General features: G+C 42.2%; 1 protein-coding gene across 2 annotated transcripts in view; it reads right to left on the bottom strand.

Annotated features, from left to right (window-relative positions):
- Nucleotides 1–12,924, bottom strand: part of MCF2L2 (MCF.2 cell line derived transforming sequence-like 2) — a 253,043-nt gene that overhangs the window by 26,973 nt on the left and 213,146 nt on the right. For both annotated transcript variants that reach the window (XM_003894766.5, XM_021934624.2), the window contains 4 exons: nucleotides 11,506–11,631; nucleotides 2,885–3,100; nucleotides 1,487–1,579; nucleotides 1,235–1,313 (listed from right to left, as the gene is read on the bottom strand). In XM_003894766.5, the coding sequence (XP_003894815.3) occupies nucleotides 1,235–1,313; nucleotides 1,487–1,579; nucleotides 2,885–3,100; nucleotides 11,506–11,631 (514 nt within the window). The remainder of the gene's footprint in view (nucleotides 1–1,234; nucleotides 1,314–1,486; nucleotides 1,580–2,884; nucleotides 3,101–11,505; nucleotides 11,632–12,924) is intronic.

The following is a 12,924-nucleotide window of genomic DNA, read 5'->3' as shown; positions in this document are numbered from 1 at the left end:
GGCAATTCCACATACATACACTCAAGAAAATTGGAAATAAAGATTCATACAAAAATCTGTACACAAATATCCATAGCAGCTTTACTTACAGTATCCAAAAAGGGGAAAAAACCCAAATCTTCATCAACTAATGAATGGATAAACAAAGATGGTATATCCATACAATGGACTGTTATTCAGCCATAAAAATGTATGAAGTACTGATAGATACTACAACATAAATGAAACTTAAAAAAATATGCCAAGTGAAAGAAGCTAGACAGAAAGGGCTATATATGTAATGTATAGAGGAAAATCCAATAGAGATAGGAAATACATTAGTGATTGCCAGGGGCTGGGGGAAGAGGAAAGATGGAGAATGATTGCTAATTGGTACAGAATTTTTTTGTTGGGAGAGAGTTATGAAAATATTTTGGAAGTAGAATTAGAATTAGGTTGTTAAATACTTTAAAACAAAAAACAGACGGGCGTGGTGGCTCACGCCTGTAATCCCAGCACTTTGGGAGGCCGAGGCGGGTGGATCACGAGGTCAGGAGATCAAGACCATCCTGCCCAACATGGTGAAAACCTGTCTCTACTAGAAATACAAAAATTAGCCAGACGTGGTGGCGCACCTGTAGTCCCAGCTACTAGGGAGGCTGAGGCAGGAGAATCACTTGAACCCGGAAGGCAGAGGTTGCAGTGAGCCTAGATGGCGCCACTGCACTCCAGCCTGGGCGACAAGAGCAAAAACTCTGTCTCAAAACAAAACAAAAGACAAAAGTAAAAAGTAAAAAAAATAGAATTAGACTAGAGATGGTTACTGAGCCTTGTGAATAGTCTAAAACCCACTGAATTGTGTACTTTAAGACAGTAAGTTTTATGGTATGTTAATTATATCTTGATGTTTTAAAAAAGTAGTACAGTGTCTGAAAGGTAGTATTGGCCATTTGAATCTCTGTTAACATTTTCTTGGGTGGCCTTCAGATTTTTGATTAAGAAGTTGACCTTGGCAATTAGGTGGTGGGGGGAACACAACCAAAAGGGACAAACCAGCACAACCACACACAATCACACAACCCCTCCACCTCCACCACAGTCAAAAGCAAGCACAGGTGCTTCCAGGGACTGTGAAAATGTGGCCACATTTGTTTTCCCAGCAAACCATTTTCTTTAACAATATCCCCAATTTGCATATCCCCCACTGAGCTGAAATCAGTATAACTCTACAGGCGAGTCAGCAGGGGTAACCTACCTGTAATATTATTTTGTTGTTCCATCAATAATTTACTTATTTCTGAAAACCAACAGTCTCTGATTTCTTTTGAAGCTGCCTGCAATTACACATAAGAAAACACTATGAGTATAAGACTACCCTGAGTATTAATTGCAGAGTTTTTATTCTCCCAGTGACCGTTAGCATAATGAGATAGAAAACACTCGTCGAGTTATGGGAACACAATGAGGAAAGAGTAGAGGAGACCCATGGGGAAGGCATGAGCTTTACCTGCAGGATGTATTTCTCAAGTCCATTTCGACTGGCAATTTCAAACTTTCTATGGCTCCCCCTTCCAAGCTGGCGAATTGAAAGTGTCGTCAACTATTATAAAGAGGGAAGAGAAATGTTCTATACCATCGTTTTCTGATTTTAAAATAGTTCCTGTCAATCACTCTAATCCTTTCTGTCCCTGACAGCTCTCTTCTTTCATCTTCCTTTCAAGTTTTTGCTTTCCTCTCTTAATGACCCCAAGACAGCATAAAACACAATCTGGTACAGTGTCTTCTGTCTCATCTGCTTCAGAAGGTAACACAGACTGTTAACTTTCCACTGTATCTTTCTGCAGGAGGCGCTGCAGCCCTCAGCCTTTCAGTGAAGAGACCATTTCTCCTTCAACACCTATTTTACAACTTTCTACATAATAGTAACTGAACAAGGATCCATTAAGAAACATAAGCAACAAGGCCGGGTGTGGTGGCTCATGCCCCTGTAATCAGTCCTGTAATTCCAGCACTTTGAGAGGCCTAGGTAGGTGGATCACCTGAGGTCAGGAGTTCGAGACCAGCCTGACCGACACGGTGAAACTCTGTCTCTACTAAAAATACAAAATTAGCTGGGTGTGTTGGTGCGCACCTGTAATCCCAGCTACTCGGGAGGCTGAGGTAAGAGAATTGCTTGAACCTGGGAGGCAGAGGTTGCAGTTAGCCAAGATCATGCCATTGCACTCCTGCCTGGGCAACAAGAGCAAAACTCTGTCTCCAAAAAAAAAAAAGAAAAAGAAAAAAGAAACATAAATAACAAAGGCTACTATGAACAAATTAACAGCTTTAATCACAAGAGCATAAATGTATAGGTGTGTGACTCCTGTGTGTGTGTGTGTGTGTGTGTGTGTGTGTGTGTGTACCTGATAGCTAACTGGCTATACAGATAGCTAAACAGTTTCTAAACAGGCGAGAAAACAATGCTTGGTGTGGGCCTGGGTCCCTTAGACCCCAAGGTCAGGACAATGCCTGCACTTAGACACAAAGATGCACCGTTGAGAAGGGCAAATCTAAGATGAAATCCAGCCCATGTTCTCACCACTATGCCTTTCACCTCTCTTTCACCTCTTTGCCTGGAGGAAAGAGGGTACTTTTACTAATTAGTTTGTCCAGACCGGCTACCATACAGTCTTTTTTCTCTAGTACAAAGGCATCTCCTATGCCAGCCCTGGCCCTGTCTAGAGACTGATTGTAAGCTCTGACCCTGGAGTCAGACAGACCTGGGTATGGATTCTAGCTGTGTGGGGTGGTATTTGGCAAGTTAACTTCACCTCTCTGCACTGCAGCTTCCTCATCTGTAAAACAAGGAAACAATCTCTCTCTTTCTGCACAGGGCAACTCCCAGAGGCAACAGGACTCCCTTTACCTTCATGGCCTTCTTGAAGCTGTAATGAGGAGACAATCCCTGGTCCCCAGGCTCCATTCGTATCTTACAGAACACTATTCCCCTTTCAAATAGGTAGATTTGCCTCTGGCTGGGCTTAAATCGAATCAAATCCTTCATTTTATAACGATCCTTGTGAATTGTCCAGACGCTGAAAGGGCCGTGCAGCAACAGCTTGCCTAGTTTTCCAATATCATCCTTTTGGAAACACACATACAGGAAAAGAAGCTGTAAAATTACTTGACAGAGAAAGAAGCCTTTGTGGCCTGTTTTCAAATTTTAGAAAGCGTGCTTCTTTGAAGTTTACAATTCTAACAGTGCTATTCAGGCTGATCTGTCACTAAATCAAAACTACAATTTTGTGAGCTTCACTGAGTGTGGCACCATTTAGTTATACAAGGAAATCAATTCAGCTATGAAAGGTAATGCTATACGTAAAGAATGCTAGAAATACTTGAGCTAGAGATAGGGGACTGTGATATTTTTGACTCAGTTAATTTTTAACTAGCAGAATTCAATTTCCTCTGCACTATGTTTGATACGTGACAGTCTCCTTCAAAGGGACAAGAAATTAACATTTCAATTATGTCCAGGAGAGACAGAATTTTGGCTGCATTATGGACCCATGAGCATCTGTGTGTTCCATCTGCATCCTAACTTCTGCTTCAGGTATATGAGAATCTGAGAACATGAAGCTTTTTCTGAAAAGAGAAAGTTTAGTATGATCTAATCTTCATAACATTGTAATGGAAACATTAACTGCATTCAGCTCTGGGTTTTTCAGAGTGAGTCAACAGTGCCAAGATAATACCAAATGACAGGTAAAAGTCTGTTTGACTCTAGGTATATACTGAGTTGCCTCTCTCTCCACCAGCAAGGCTGCCTTTGTCACATGTCTGGTTGAAAGTCCAAATGAGATGACCCTGCCTTCTCTGAGCTCTCTTCAAAAGACAGTGGACTAAGACGAGCTGGGAGTGAGACATTTTATCTGGTATTTTTCAAAACTTTGATTGCTTAAAGCAGATAAGAATTCATTTCCCTGAATAAAAACACCAAAAGGAACAAATTATTTGAAGGGGACAAAGACAAAGAAATCTCTCTAAGTGACCTCTAGCTGAGATCAATCCTTATGATTCCTGAGTTAATACCGGAAATACATACTCCATTCATAATTCATTGGGCATTTTTATAATTTATAGTTTATATGTTAGGCAAACTTTAGGTTTGTTTTTTTTTTTTTAAAGAATTGACTTAACTTCTGAAACATTAAAAGAAAAACTTCAAGAGCAATAAACTCTAGTCATTTCTATGGTGTCTATGGCATTATTTTCTATGTTAATTTTTTATTTTCTTCTTTGGAAAATTTATATATGTCGACTGCGGCGAATAAAACCCTCAAACGTCCAGGAACGAGGCCTTCTTTCCTAAAAGCCAATGCTCCTGTTCTGTGTTAACAGTTCACCACATTCCAAAACAGAAGGGTGGATAGGCCCATGAGGACCCTGGATAATTTTTTCACTCTATCTGCATCCATCAAGGATCTACTCAAATGTGATCACTACAGATCTTAGTGATTGCTTTTTCCTTTAAACTCATTCAGTTCGTACTCAATATCGACATAAATAGTGCAGGAAGTATGTTTTAGTAAAAGCAACTGGTAGAAGTAGATACTTAATATTTGCCGCATAAACAAATGTTATCAGCACAGGTTGAGCATCCATAATTTAAAAAATCTGAAATCCTCCAACATCTGGAACTTTCTGAGAACCAATATGACACTGGAGGTGAAAAATTCCATACCTGCCCACGTGTGATGGGTGGCAGTCAAAACACAGTCAAAATTTTGCTTCACGCACAAAATTATTATTTATTTATTTATTTTTTTGAAATGGCATCTTGCTCTGTTGCCCAGGCTGGAGTGCAGTGGCGCAACCTTGGCTCACTGCAACCTCTGTATCCTGAGTTCAAGGGACTCTCCTGCCTCAGCCTCCCGAGTAGCTGGGATTACAGGCGTGCATCACCATGCCCAGCTAATTTTTGTATTTTTAGTAGAGCTGGGGTTTCGGCATGTTGGCCAGGCTGGTCTCGAACTCCTGATCTCTGGTGATCTGCCCGCCTTGGCCTCCCAAAGTGCTTGGATTACAGGTATGACCAACTGCGCCCAGCCTTCATGCACAAAATTATTTAAAACATGTAAAATTACCTTCAGTCTAACTGTATAAGGTATACATGAAACATAAATGAATTTCGTGTTTAGACTTGGGTTCCATCCCCAACATAACTCAATATGTATATGCAAATATTCCAATCCTCCCCTTAAAAAAAAAAAAGTCCAAAACACTTTTGGTCTCAAGCATTTTGGCTAAGGGATATTCAAATTTGTAGTTTCTATCTTACAATGTATTCACTCTCTACCTCACTTTAAACATTTGACACATCTTAGAGAAATACATACAGTATAGGCAGATAGAAAATAACTGAGAGAATTAGGGTGAAGAAAAAACAAAGAAGTTGGGAGGTTGGCGCCTGCCTGTAGTCGCAACTACCTGGGAGGCTGAGGCAGGAGGATCACTCAAGTCCATGAGTTGGAGACCAGTCTGGGAAACATAGGGAGATCCCCATCCCTAAAAATAAAGATAATAAATCAGATGAACTATTCCAGAAGGTGTAGAAGATGAAAGAAAAGATGAAGAGGTTATATGTAAAATGCATATAATAAAGTCATTTAAACTTGCTGCGGACTTGGCTCTGACTTTCTAATAGCAATACAGAGGGAAACATGGTGAGTGATATGATTTATTGTGTCTGAAGACATACACAAACAAGTTGTTCAGGAAAAGCACAGCTATTCCTGTTAAGCTATAAGAAACATTTCTCCCAATGATATGTTGTCACTGAGCAACATCCTCAACCACGCTCTGTGTTAGAAAGAGGAACATGTTTTAGGTAGAGCTGCTCGTAAGAACACATGTGGTCAGTGTGGAGGCTCAGCTGTCAAAGTAATTCTAGAAGAGGCTAGGATGATGGGGGAAGGGGAATAAGTCCAGGTGTCCTCTCTCTAATGACTTGTGGAAGATGGGGTGACGTGAGTTAAGGCATCTGCAAGGCTACAGACTATTGCTGTACAGGAAACAGCCTCAACCAGAAATGCTGAAGAGGCAGCCTCAGGCAGCTAGGTTTGTGCTTTATTACCTCTGAACCTTCCTTCTCACCCCATCCACAGCCATGCTGCTGCACCTTCATGGGCAAGTTTTGAGGTTCTCACAGACATGAGATTTTGGGGAAACACTCTTCAATCCAGTACAGGGGCAACACTGAACGAACTCCTTGGATAAATCAGTATTCCCTCACTGTGATGAATCTTTGGCTTCCTGTCCCCTACTCCCAAGCACCACTAAATGCCAATAAATAAATACAAGGGAATGCCAATAAATAAATAAATACCAGGGAACACGTATCTGAAAGAGGTTGTGCAATGTGGCCTCTGACCTTGAGATCAATTACAGTCTAGTTGGAAAGAAAAGGTACACATGACAGAAAAGGTCATTCTTGCTCCTACTCAGGGATGTGAATTCAGAGAGGCACCAGCAGCTGACCATAGGGCCCCCAGCATAAAACAATGTGCCAGGGGTTGGAGGTGGCAATGTAGTATCTCCCTGAACTGAAGAAAACAGGAGGATGCGGTGACCAGCAGGAGATGGGGTTGTGAGATGCTTTAGGGGAAAGCAGGCAGTGGAATAAACAAAAAGGAAACAGCTATGAAGTAGGTGAGTCATTAGAAATTATGAGGAAGAGGAAGACAGTGACGGAAGGGAAAAAAACAGTCAGTAGGTGGTAAGAGGAGGGGCGAGCAGGCATGTAGGTGCACTTGACACATACAGGCAGGGCACATGGGTAAGAACCCCGGCTCCCTCCCCAGGCCCAGGCCCCAGAGCTGCTGTGGATCCCAGGTTTGTTCAGTTCCCATCTCCAGGAGCCTGGCTTTGCCATCGTGACTTCTTGAGACGCCACAGGTCAGCTTTCCAGTAAGCCCATTATCACCGGAAGTGACTGGAGAGAGTCGCTGGGTCTTTCAAGTCTGGCAGAAACATACGGGCACATATCCTCTGGGTCATATTGCACAATGGTTCTCAGACCACACATATGACGGGATCGCCCATCTCCACACCCAAGGTCCAATCTCCAGCGGGTGAGCACATGCCCTACGCGGTGCTGATGAAGAGCAGGCACACAGGCTTCACCGTCATCACGGTGTGTGCTGTGTGGAGCTACTCCGCCTCCAACAGGAAGCTGCAGGGACATTCCCTGAGCAGGAGCAAGAATGACCTTTTCCATCATGTGTACCTTTTCTTTCCAACTAGACTGTAATTGATCTCAAGGTCAGAGGCCACGTTGCACAACCTCTTTCAGATACGTGTTCCCTGGTATTTATTTATTTATTGGCATTCCCTCGTATTTATTTATTGGCATTTAGTGGTGCTTGGGAGTAGGGGACAGGAAGCAAAAGACTCATCACTGTGAGGGAATACTGATTTATCCAAGGAGTTCATTCAGTGATGCCTCTGTACTGGGTTGAAGAGCGTTGCCCCAAAATCTCATGTCTATGAGAACCTCAAAATATGACCTTATTAGGAAAGAGGGTCTTTGCGGATATAATTGGTTAAGATGGGGTTGCACTTGGTTAGGATGTGTCCAAATCCAATGACCAGTGTCCTTATCAAAAGAGAAAACAAAGAAATGGAGACGCACGCTGAAGGAACAGCCATGCGAGGGCAGAGGCAGAAATTGGAGTGGGGCAGCTGTCAGTCAAGGAACTCCAAGAATTGCCGGCAGTCACCGGAAGCTCTGAAGAGGTAAGGAAGGATTCTTCCTGAGAGCCTTCAGAGGGAACGTGGGCCTGCTCACACCTTGACTTTGGACGTCTAGCCTTCAAAACTGTGAGAGAATAAATTTCTGTTGTTTGAAGTCAAGTAGTTTGTGGTTCTTTGTGACATCAGCCCTAGGAAACGAATATACTCCCAACTGTTTTCCACTAGTAACAAAGAAGTGTGGCCATGTCACACGGTGTGGGGAAGAACCTGATGGTTGTGAACTCAGAGACGGAATATAGGGGCTACCTCAAACGAGCTAGTGATAAGTTAGATGGCCTCCTCTGTACAAGAAGTGATAGCAAAATCAATTAGTAAATGCTACCATTTTCATTCCTGGGCATTCTGTAGGTCAGAGCCCCGATACAAGGATTTCAAATGTGACTACATTGGCCAAATGAAGAGTCTGGCTGAGAGACTGAATCTAGGGAAGCTGGCCTCAGGAAGAGCTTCTTTTGAGTGCCCACGTTTCCATTCCTGGTAGTAAGAGTTAATCTGACTGTCACAAACTTATTGCACAAAGAAGCAGGAAACATCTGTATAAATGGATCCACACAGAGCCTGAGTCCAGAAATGAAAAGCAGAAGCTGTTGGAGCCCGTGATTACAATAGCCAGGGGCAAAAAGGTTTCTTCCTTTCCAGCCTGAGCAGGTCCCCATATAACTTACCACTAGGGCTGTTTATTCGGCATCTGCTGGGCGCCAGGCACAGTGCTTGGTGCCTTACCCATCATTTAATCCTCATTTACTCCTGGCAACCACCTGCGATACAGGTGTTATGGAGGGTGCGGAGGGCGGAATGAACAAGATACTTTGCCTGGGTCACTAGGATTGTTTACTCAGCCCTATCTCTGCAGCTAACACTGGGGTAAGGAAAGAGGAAACTGCAATAGAAATAAAATCCTGGCCCTAGCCCACAACGAACTTGCAATACAAATACATCCTTTAGTGGTTTATATAAATTTGTTCCAAAAAGGAAGACTGTTTCATTCAATCTTTACAATTCAACTTTGGAACTTGTCCCTGGCAAGTCAGAATTTAAATGCATCTCTATTATGCATTGGATTTGAAAAAAACTTTTTTTTTTTTTTGCAAATGCATAGAAGAAAATTATATCTCAGTGTTCCACAAAATAAACTTGTTTGGAAAAGAATTTTAAACTTCTGTGATTAAGTTAGACCCAGGACTAATTGAATATGCATAAAAAGGAGAAAATATAAATATCAGAAGGGATTTTTTTCTAGTTGTTTTCTAGTTGTTTAATTGTGATAATTTAATTATCACATTCAATTTCTTTCCTTTATAAAACCAGGTTAATATTAAATTTCAAGCAGAGAAGCTAAGAGGTTAAACTCTGGATTCAGCCATGTATATAGCATGTGATTATAAACACCTGTAATAAAACTCTACAAAATGGAGACAGAGTCTCAGAATCATTTGAGCTGAGTTAGAGGTAGTTGTTAGTCAACTCTAATCAGAATCAGATAAAGAGTGGAATAGCACCCTGGATAGGGAATGAACAAAAAATAGTCCAAACTGACAGCCATGTAATCTTGAGTGAGTTAACTCTTCTTCCATGGATCTTCTTTTGAATCAGAAGGTTGAAAATTCCAATGCCTACTCCTCCATAATTCAACAGGATTATACAAAACTGTCAGGAGAAATCAGCTAATGTATTAGATGTAAAAGTAAGTTAAGTCTTAGTAGAAAAGGTACCAAAAAGCATCTGGCAAAGGCACAGTTCTGAGGACACATGGTCAAAAAAGGTCCTTTGCTTTGCGTGTAAAATCTCCAAATTCTATAAGCTGGTACATCCTATTTGCATGCAAACTAGCTTGGAATGAAATTAAGGCAGAATATTATTTCCTCATGTTTTAACCATTCTTTTCTCACAGCCTCCTCCTCCTATGTTATTTACACTAAGAGTTTCCTGCTCTGTGTATCATTTCCAGGACATTCATTAGATTCAGGGAAATGAAATTTAATAGGGGTGGCTAACACATGATTCAAGATTAAAGAAAGAACAGAAAGATGCCCCAAATTGACCTAACAAATTGTTCCCTTGACTTTCCTTAGCCGAAGAAGGAAGAATTATTACCAAGAAAATGATCCTTACACACAACATAACCCTACTCTGCAGTTTATGCATATCCTCTTGAATCATGCATCAGTCATGAGCAGAGGCACCTTGGAGTCCCAGGGGACAGTAACAGCATCATGGCTGGGATCACAGGGTTTGTGGGGCTAAGTTTCTGAGATCCAGGCCCAAGAAATACCAGCATGGGAAGTAAAAACATCTCATTTTTCGGACCTTAATAACTTTCATGGTTTGACTTATGACAAGGAAAGAAAAGTCATCTCCTCTACCAAGACCTCATACATGGTATGTTCAAAACCAGACAAAAATGAAAAGGAAAAAAAAGGAAAAAGTATAATACAATCACAAGTGACAAAAAAGCAGAAGAAGGGGTCACAGAGATGTGATGTAAGAAGAACTTGGCCTGGCACAGTGGCTCTTGCCTGTAATCCCAGCACTTTGGGAGGTGGAGACAGGTGGAACATGAGGTCAGGAGTTCGAGACCAGGCTGACCAACATGGAGAAGTCCCGTTTCTACTAAAAATACACACACACACACACAAAAAATTAGCTGGGCACGGTGACGGGCGCCTGTAATCCCAGCTACTCAGGAGGCTGGGGCAGGAGAATCGCTTGAACCTGGTGGGCAGAGGTTGCAGTGAGTCAAGATTGTGCCATTGCACTCCAGCCTGGGCGACAGAGCAAGACTCTGTCTCAAAAAAAAAAAAAAAGAACTCAACGTGCCATTGCTGGCTATGAAGCCATGAGCCACGGAGTGTGGGTGGCCTTTTTAAGCTGGAAAACTCAAGGAGACAGATGCTAGTCTCCACAAAGGAAAGGAAATACCTTAATTTTAGCCCATGAGACTGTGTTGAACTTCTGACCCTGGAACTTCAAAATAATAATAATAATGAATTTATGCTGCTCTAAGCCACCAAACTTATGGTAATTTATTATGACAGTGAAATAAAACAAATACATCTGAATCAAAATCTAGAGTACTTCAAAGTAAAAAACAAAACAAGTCGAATATTAACTATGCTCCAGTCTCAAAGAGATCATACAGTTATAGGGGATGTTTTGCCTGGAATGCCTGGAACCAGCCTGCTCCAGATTAACACTGATGCTGGAGCTCAGCTCCCCAGTGTTGGCCTCTAAATGCATCTCTTGGGTTTTCATTAGACTATTTGGATTAAGGCATGTACACTGTATACTTTTGGGGCCTCTTCTGGGAATGTGTGATATAAAATTGGGGCAAGAATATAGGACCTGTTTCCAAAATACTTTTCTCAGAGAAACTCTGAAACAAGAAGACAAATCTTTCACTATTTTAACAATGCCACAAATTAGAAAATCAATTGCTCCTCCAGGACTTTTCCTCTGCCCATTTATGTTATGGCCCTTGACTTTCTGGTTTGTCCAGACAGTGGGTCAATCCCACATTCAGAACCCTGAGGAATAAACCCAAGATTCCTGAAGATGCCAAGGGACTGCTTGGAATCTCGTAGCCTGGGTTTACTGAGCGATTTAGGTGACTTTCCTCAGAGTTCAATTTCTTTACCATAGACGATCTCTCTGACTTTGCCAGATCATTTCCTTGCTGTGTAGTATTGCACCTGCCTTTTGTGTGAGATGCTCTAACGCTGCTATGGAACATACCGGACATTCAGTCACTGCTGCTAGGTCCACAGCCAACTCACAGGACTTGATCAAATCCTCTATCACTGCCAAAGCTTGTTGTAGTTCAGCTGAGAATGCTGAAGCCTTGGTTCTCTTTGGCCCATCCTGTGGAAAACAAATGCCTTGTTGGAAATCAAAAGTATACAATCTGGAAAGCAAAGAAGGAAAACAGGACAGAGATGAGGAGCCGGGGATCCAGCCAACCCTGACTGAGAATGGTGGATATTGATCTGTCTCCCTGCTCCCAAAGCATGGTGGCTAAAGATGCTTGTGGTTTAGGTATATGATATAGAGACAAGCAAAATCATCTACTTCTGTGCATTGTATTAGTGAAGAATGGAGTTCATAAATCATGGAAATTATATTCCCGCTACATAAGAAACATATAGAACTCAGCTTTTTTTTTTTTTGAGAGAGAGTTTCACTCTGTTGCCCAGGCTGGAGTGCAGAGGCACGAACTCGGCTCACTGCAACCTCTGCCTCCTGGGTTCAAGCAATTCTCCTGTCTCAGCATCTCGAGTAGCTGGGATTACAGGTGAGCACCACCATGCCTGGCTAATTTTGGTATTTTTAGTAGAGACAGCGTTTTGCCATGTTGGCCAGGCTGGTCTCGAACTCCTAACCTCAGATGATCTGCCCCCCTTGGCCTCCCAAAGTGCTGGAATTACAGGCATGAGCCACTGCGCCTGGCCAGAATTCAGCTTTTTTAAAGCATGGAAAAACCTAGCTCCTTTTAAATAGGCTCCTCTGTCTTTTTTACCCCTATTCCCTGGGGCTTATTGAAAAAAAAAAAAAATACCATATGGCCAGGCGCAGTGGCTCACACCTGTAATCCCAGCACTTTGGGAGACTGAGACAGTCAGAGCACTTGAGGTCAGGAGTTTGAGACCAGCCTGGCCAACATGGTGAAACTCCATCTCTACTAAAAATACAAAAATTAGCTTAGTGTGGTGGCAGGCGCCTGTAATCCCAGCTACTTGGGAGGCTGAGACAGGAGAACTGTCTGAACCCAGGAGGCAGAGGTTGCAGTGAGCCCAGATTGTACCATTGCACTCCAGCCTGGGTAACAAGAGCGAAACCCTGTCTCAAAAAAAAAAAAAAAAAAAATTGGCTGGGTGTGGTGGTGCGTGCCTATAATCCCAGCTACTCAGGAGGCTGAGGCAGGAGAATTGCTTGAACCCGGGAGGCAGAGTTTGCAGTGAGCCAAGATTGCACCAGTGTACTCCAGCCTGGGCAACAAAGTGAGACCTTGTCTCACAAAAAAAAAAAGACAAATAAAAAGAATACAATCTGAGTATCATATTCCTGTATTTAATGTGAAAGCTTTATTCCTATGGGTAAAATTATACTTAAAATCATCCTCCCAGAGGAGGACATTTGTAAACTCCTATGGAGACA

This window comes from Papio anubis, chromosome 2 (genome assembly GCF_008728515.1).
Source record: "Papio anubis isolate 15944 chromosome 2, Panubis1.0, whole genome shotgun sequence".
Classification (NCBI taxonomy): domain Eukaryota; kingdom Metazoa; phylum Chordata; class Mammalia; order Primates; family Cercopithecidae; genus Papio; species Papio anubis.
This window is presented reverse-complemented; position numbering and strand designations above follow the sequence as displayed.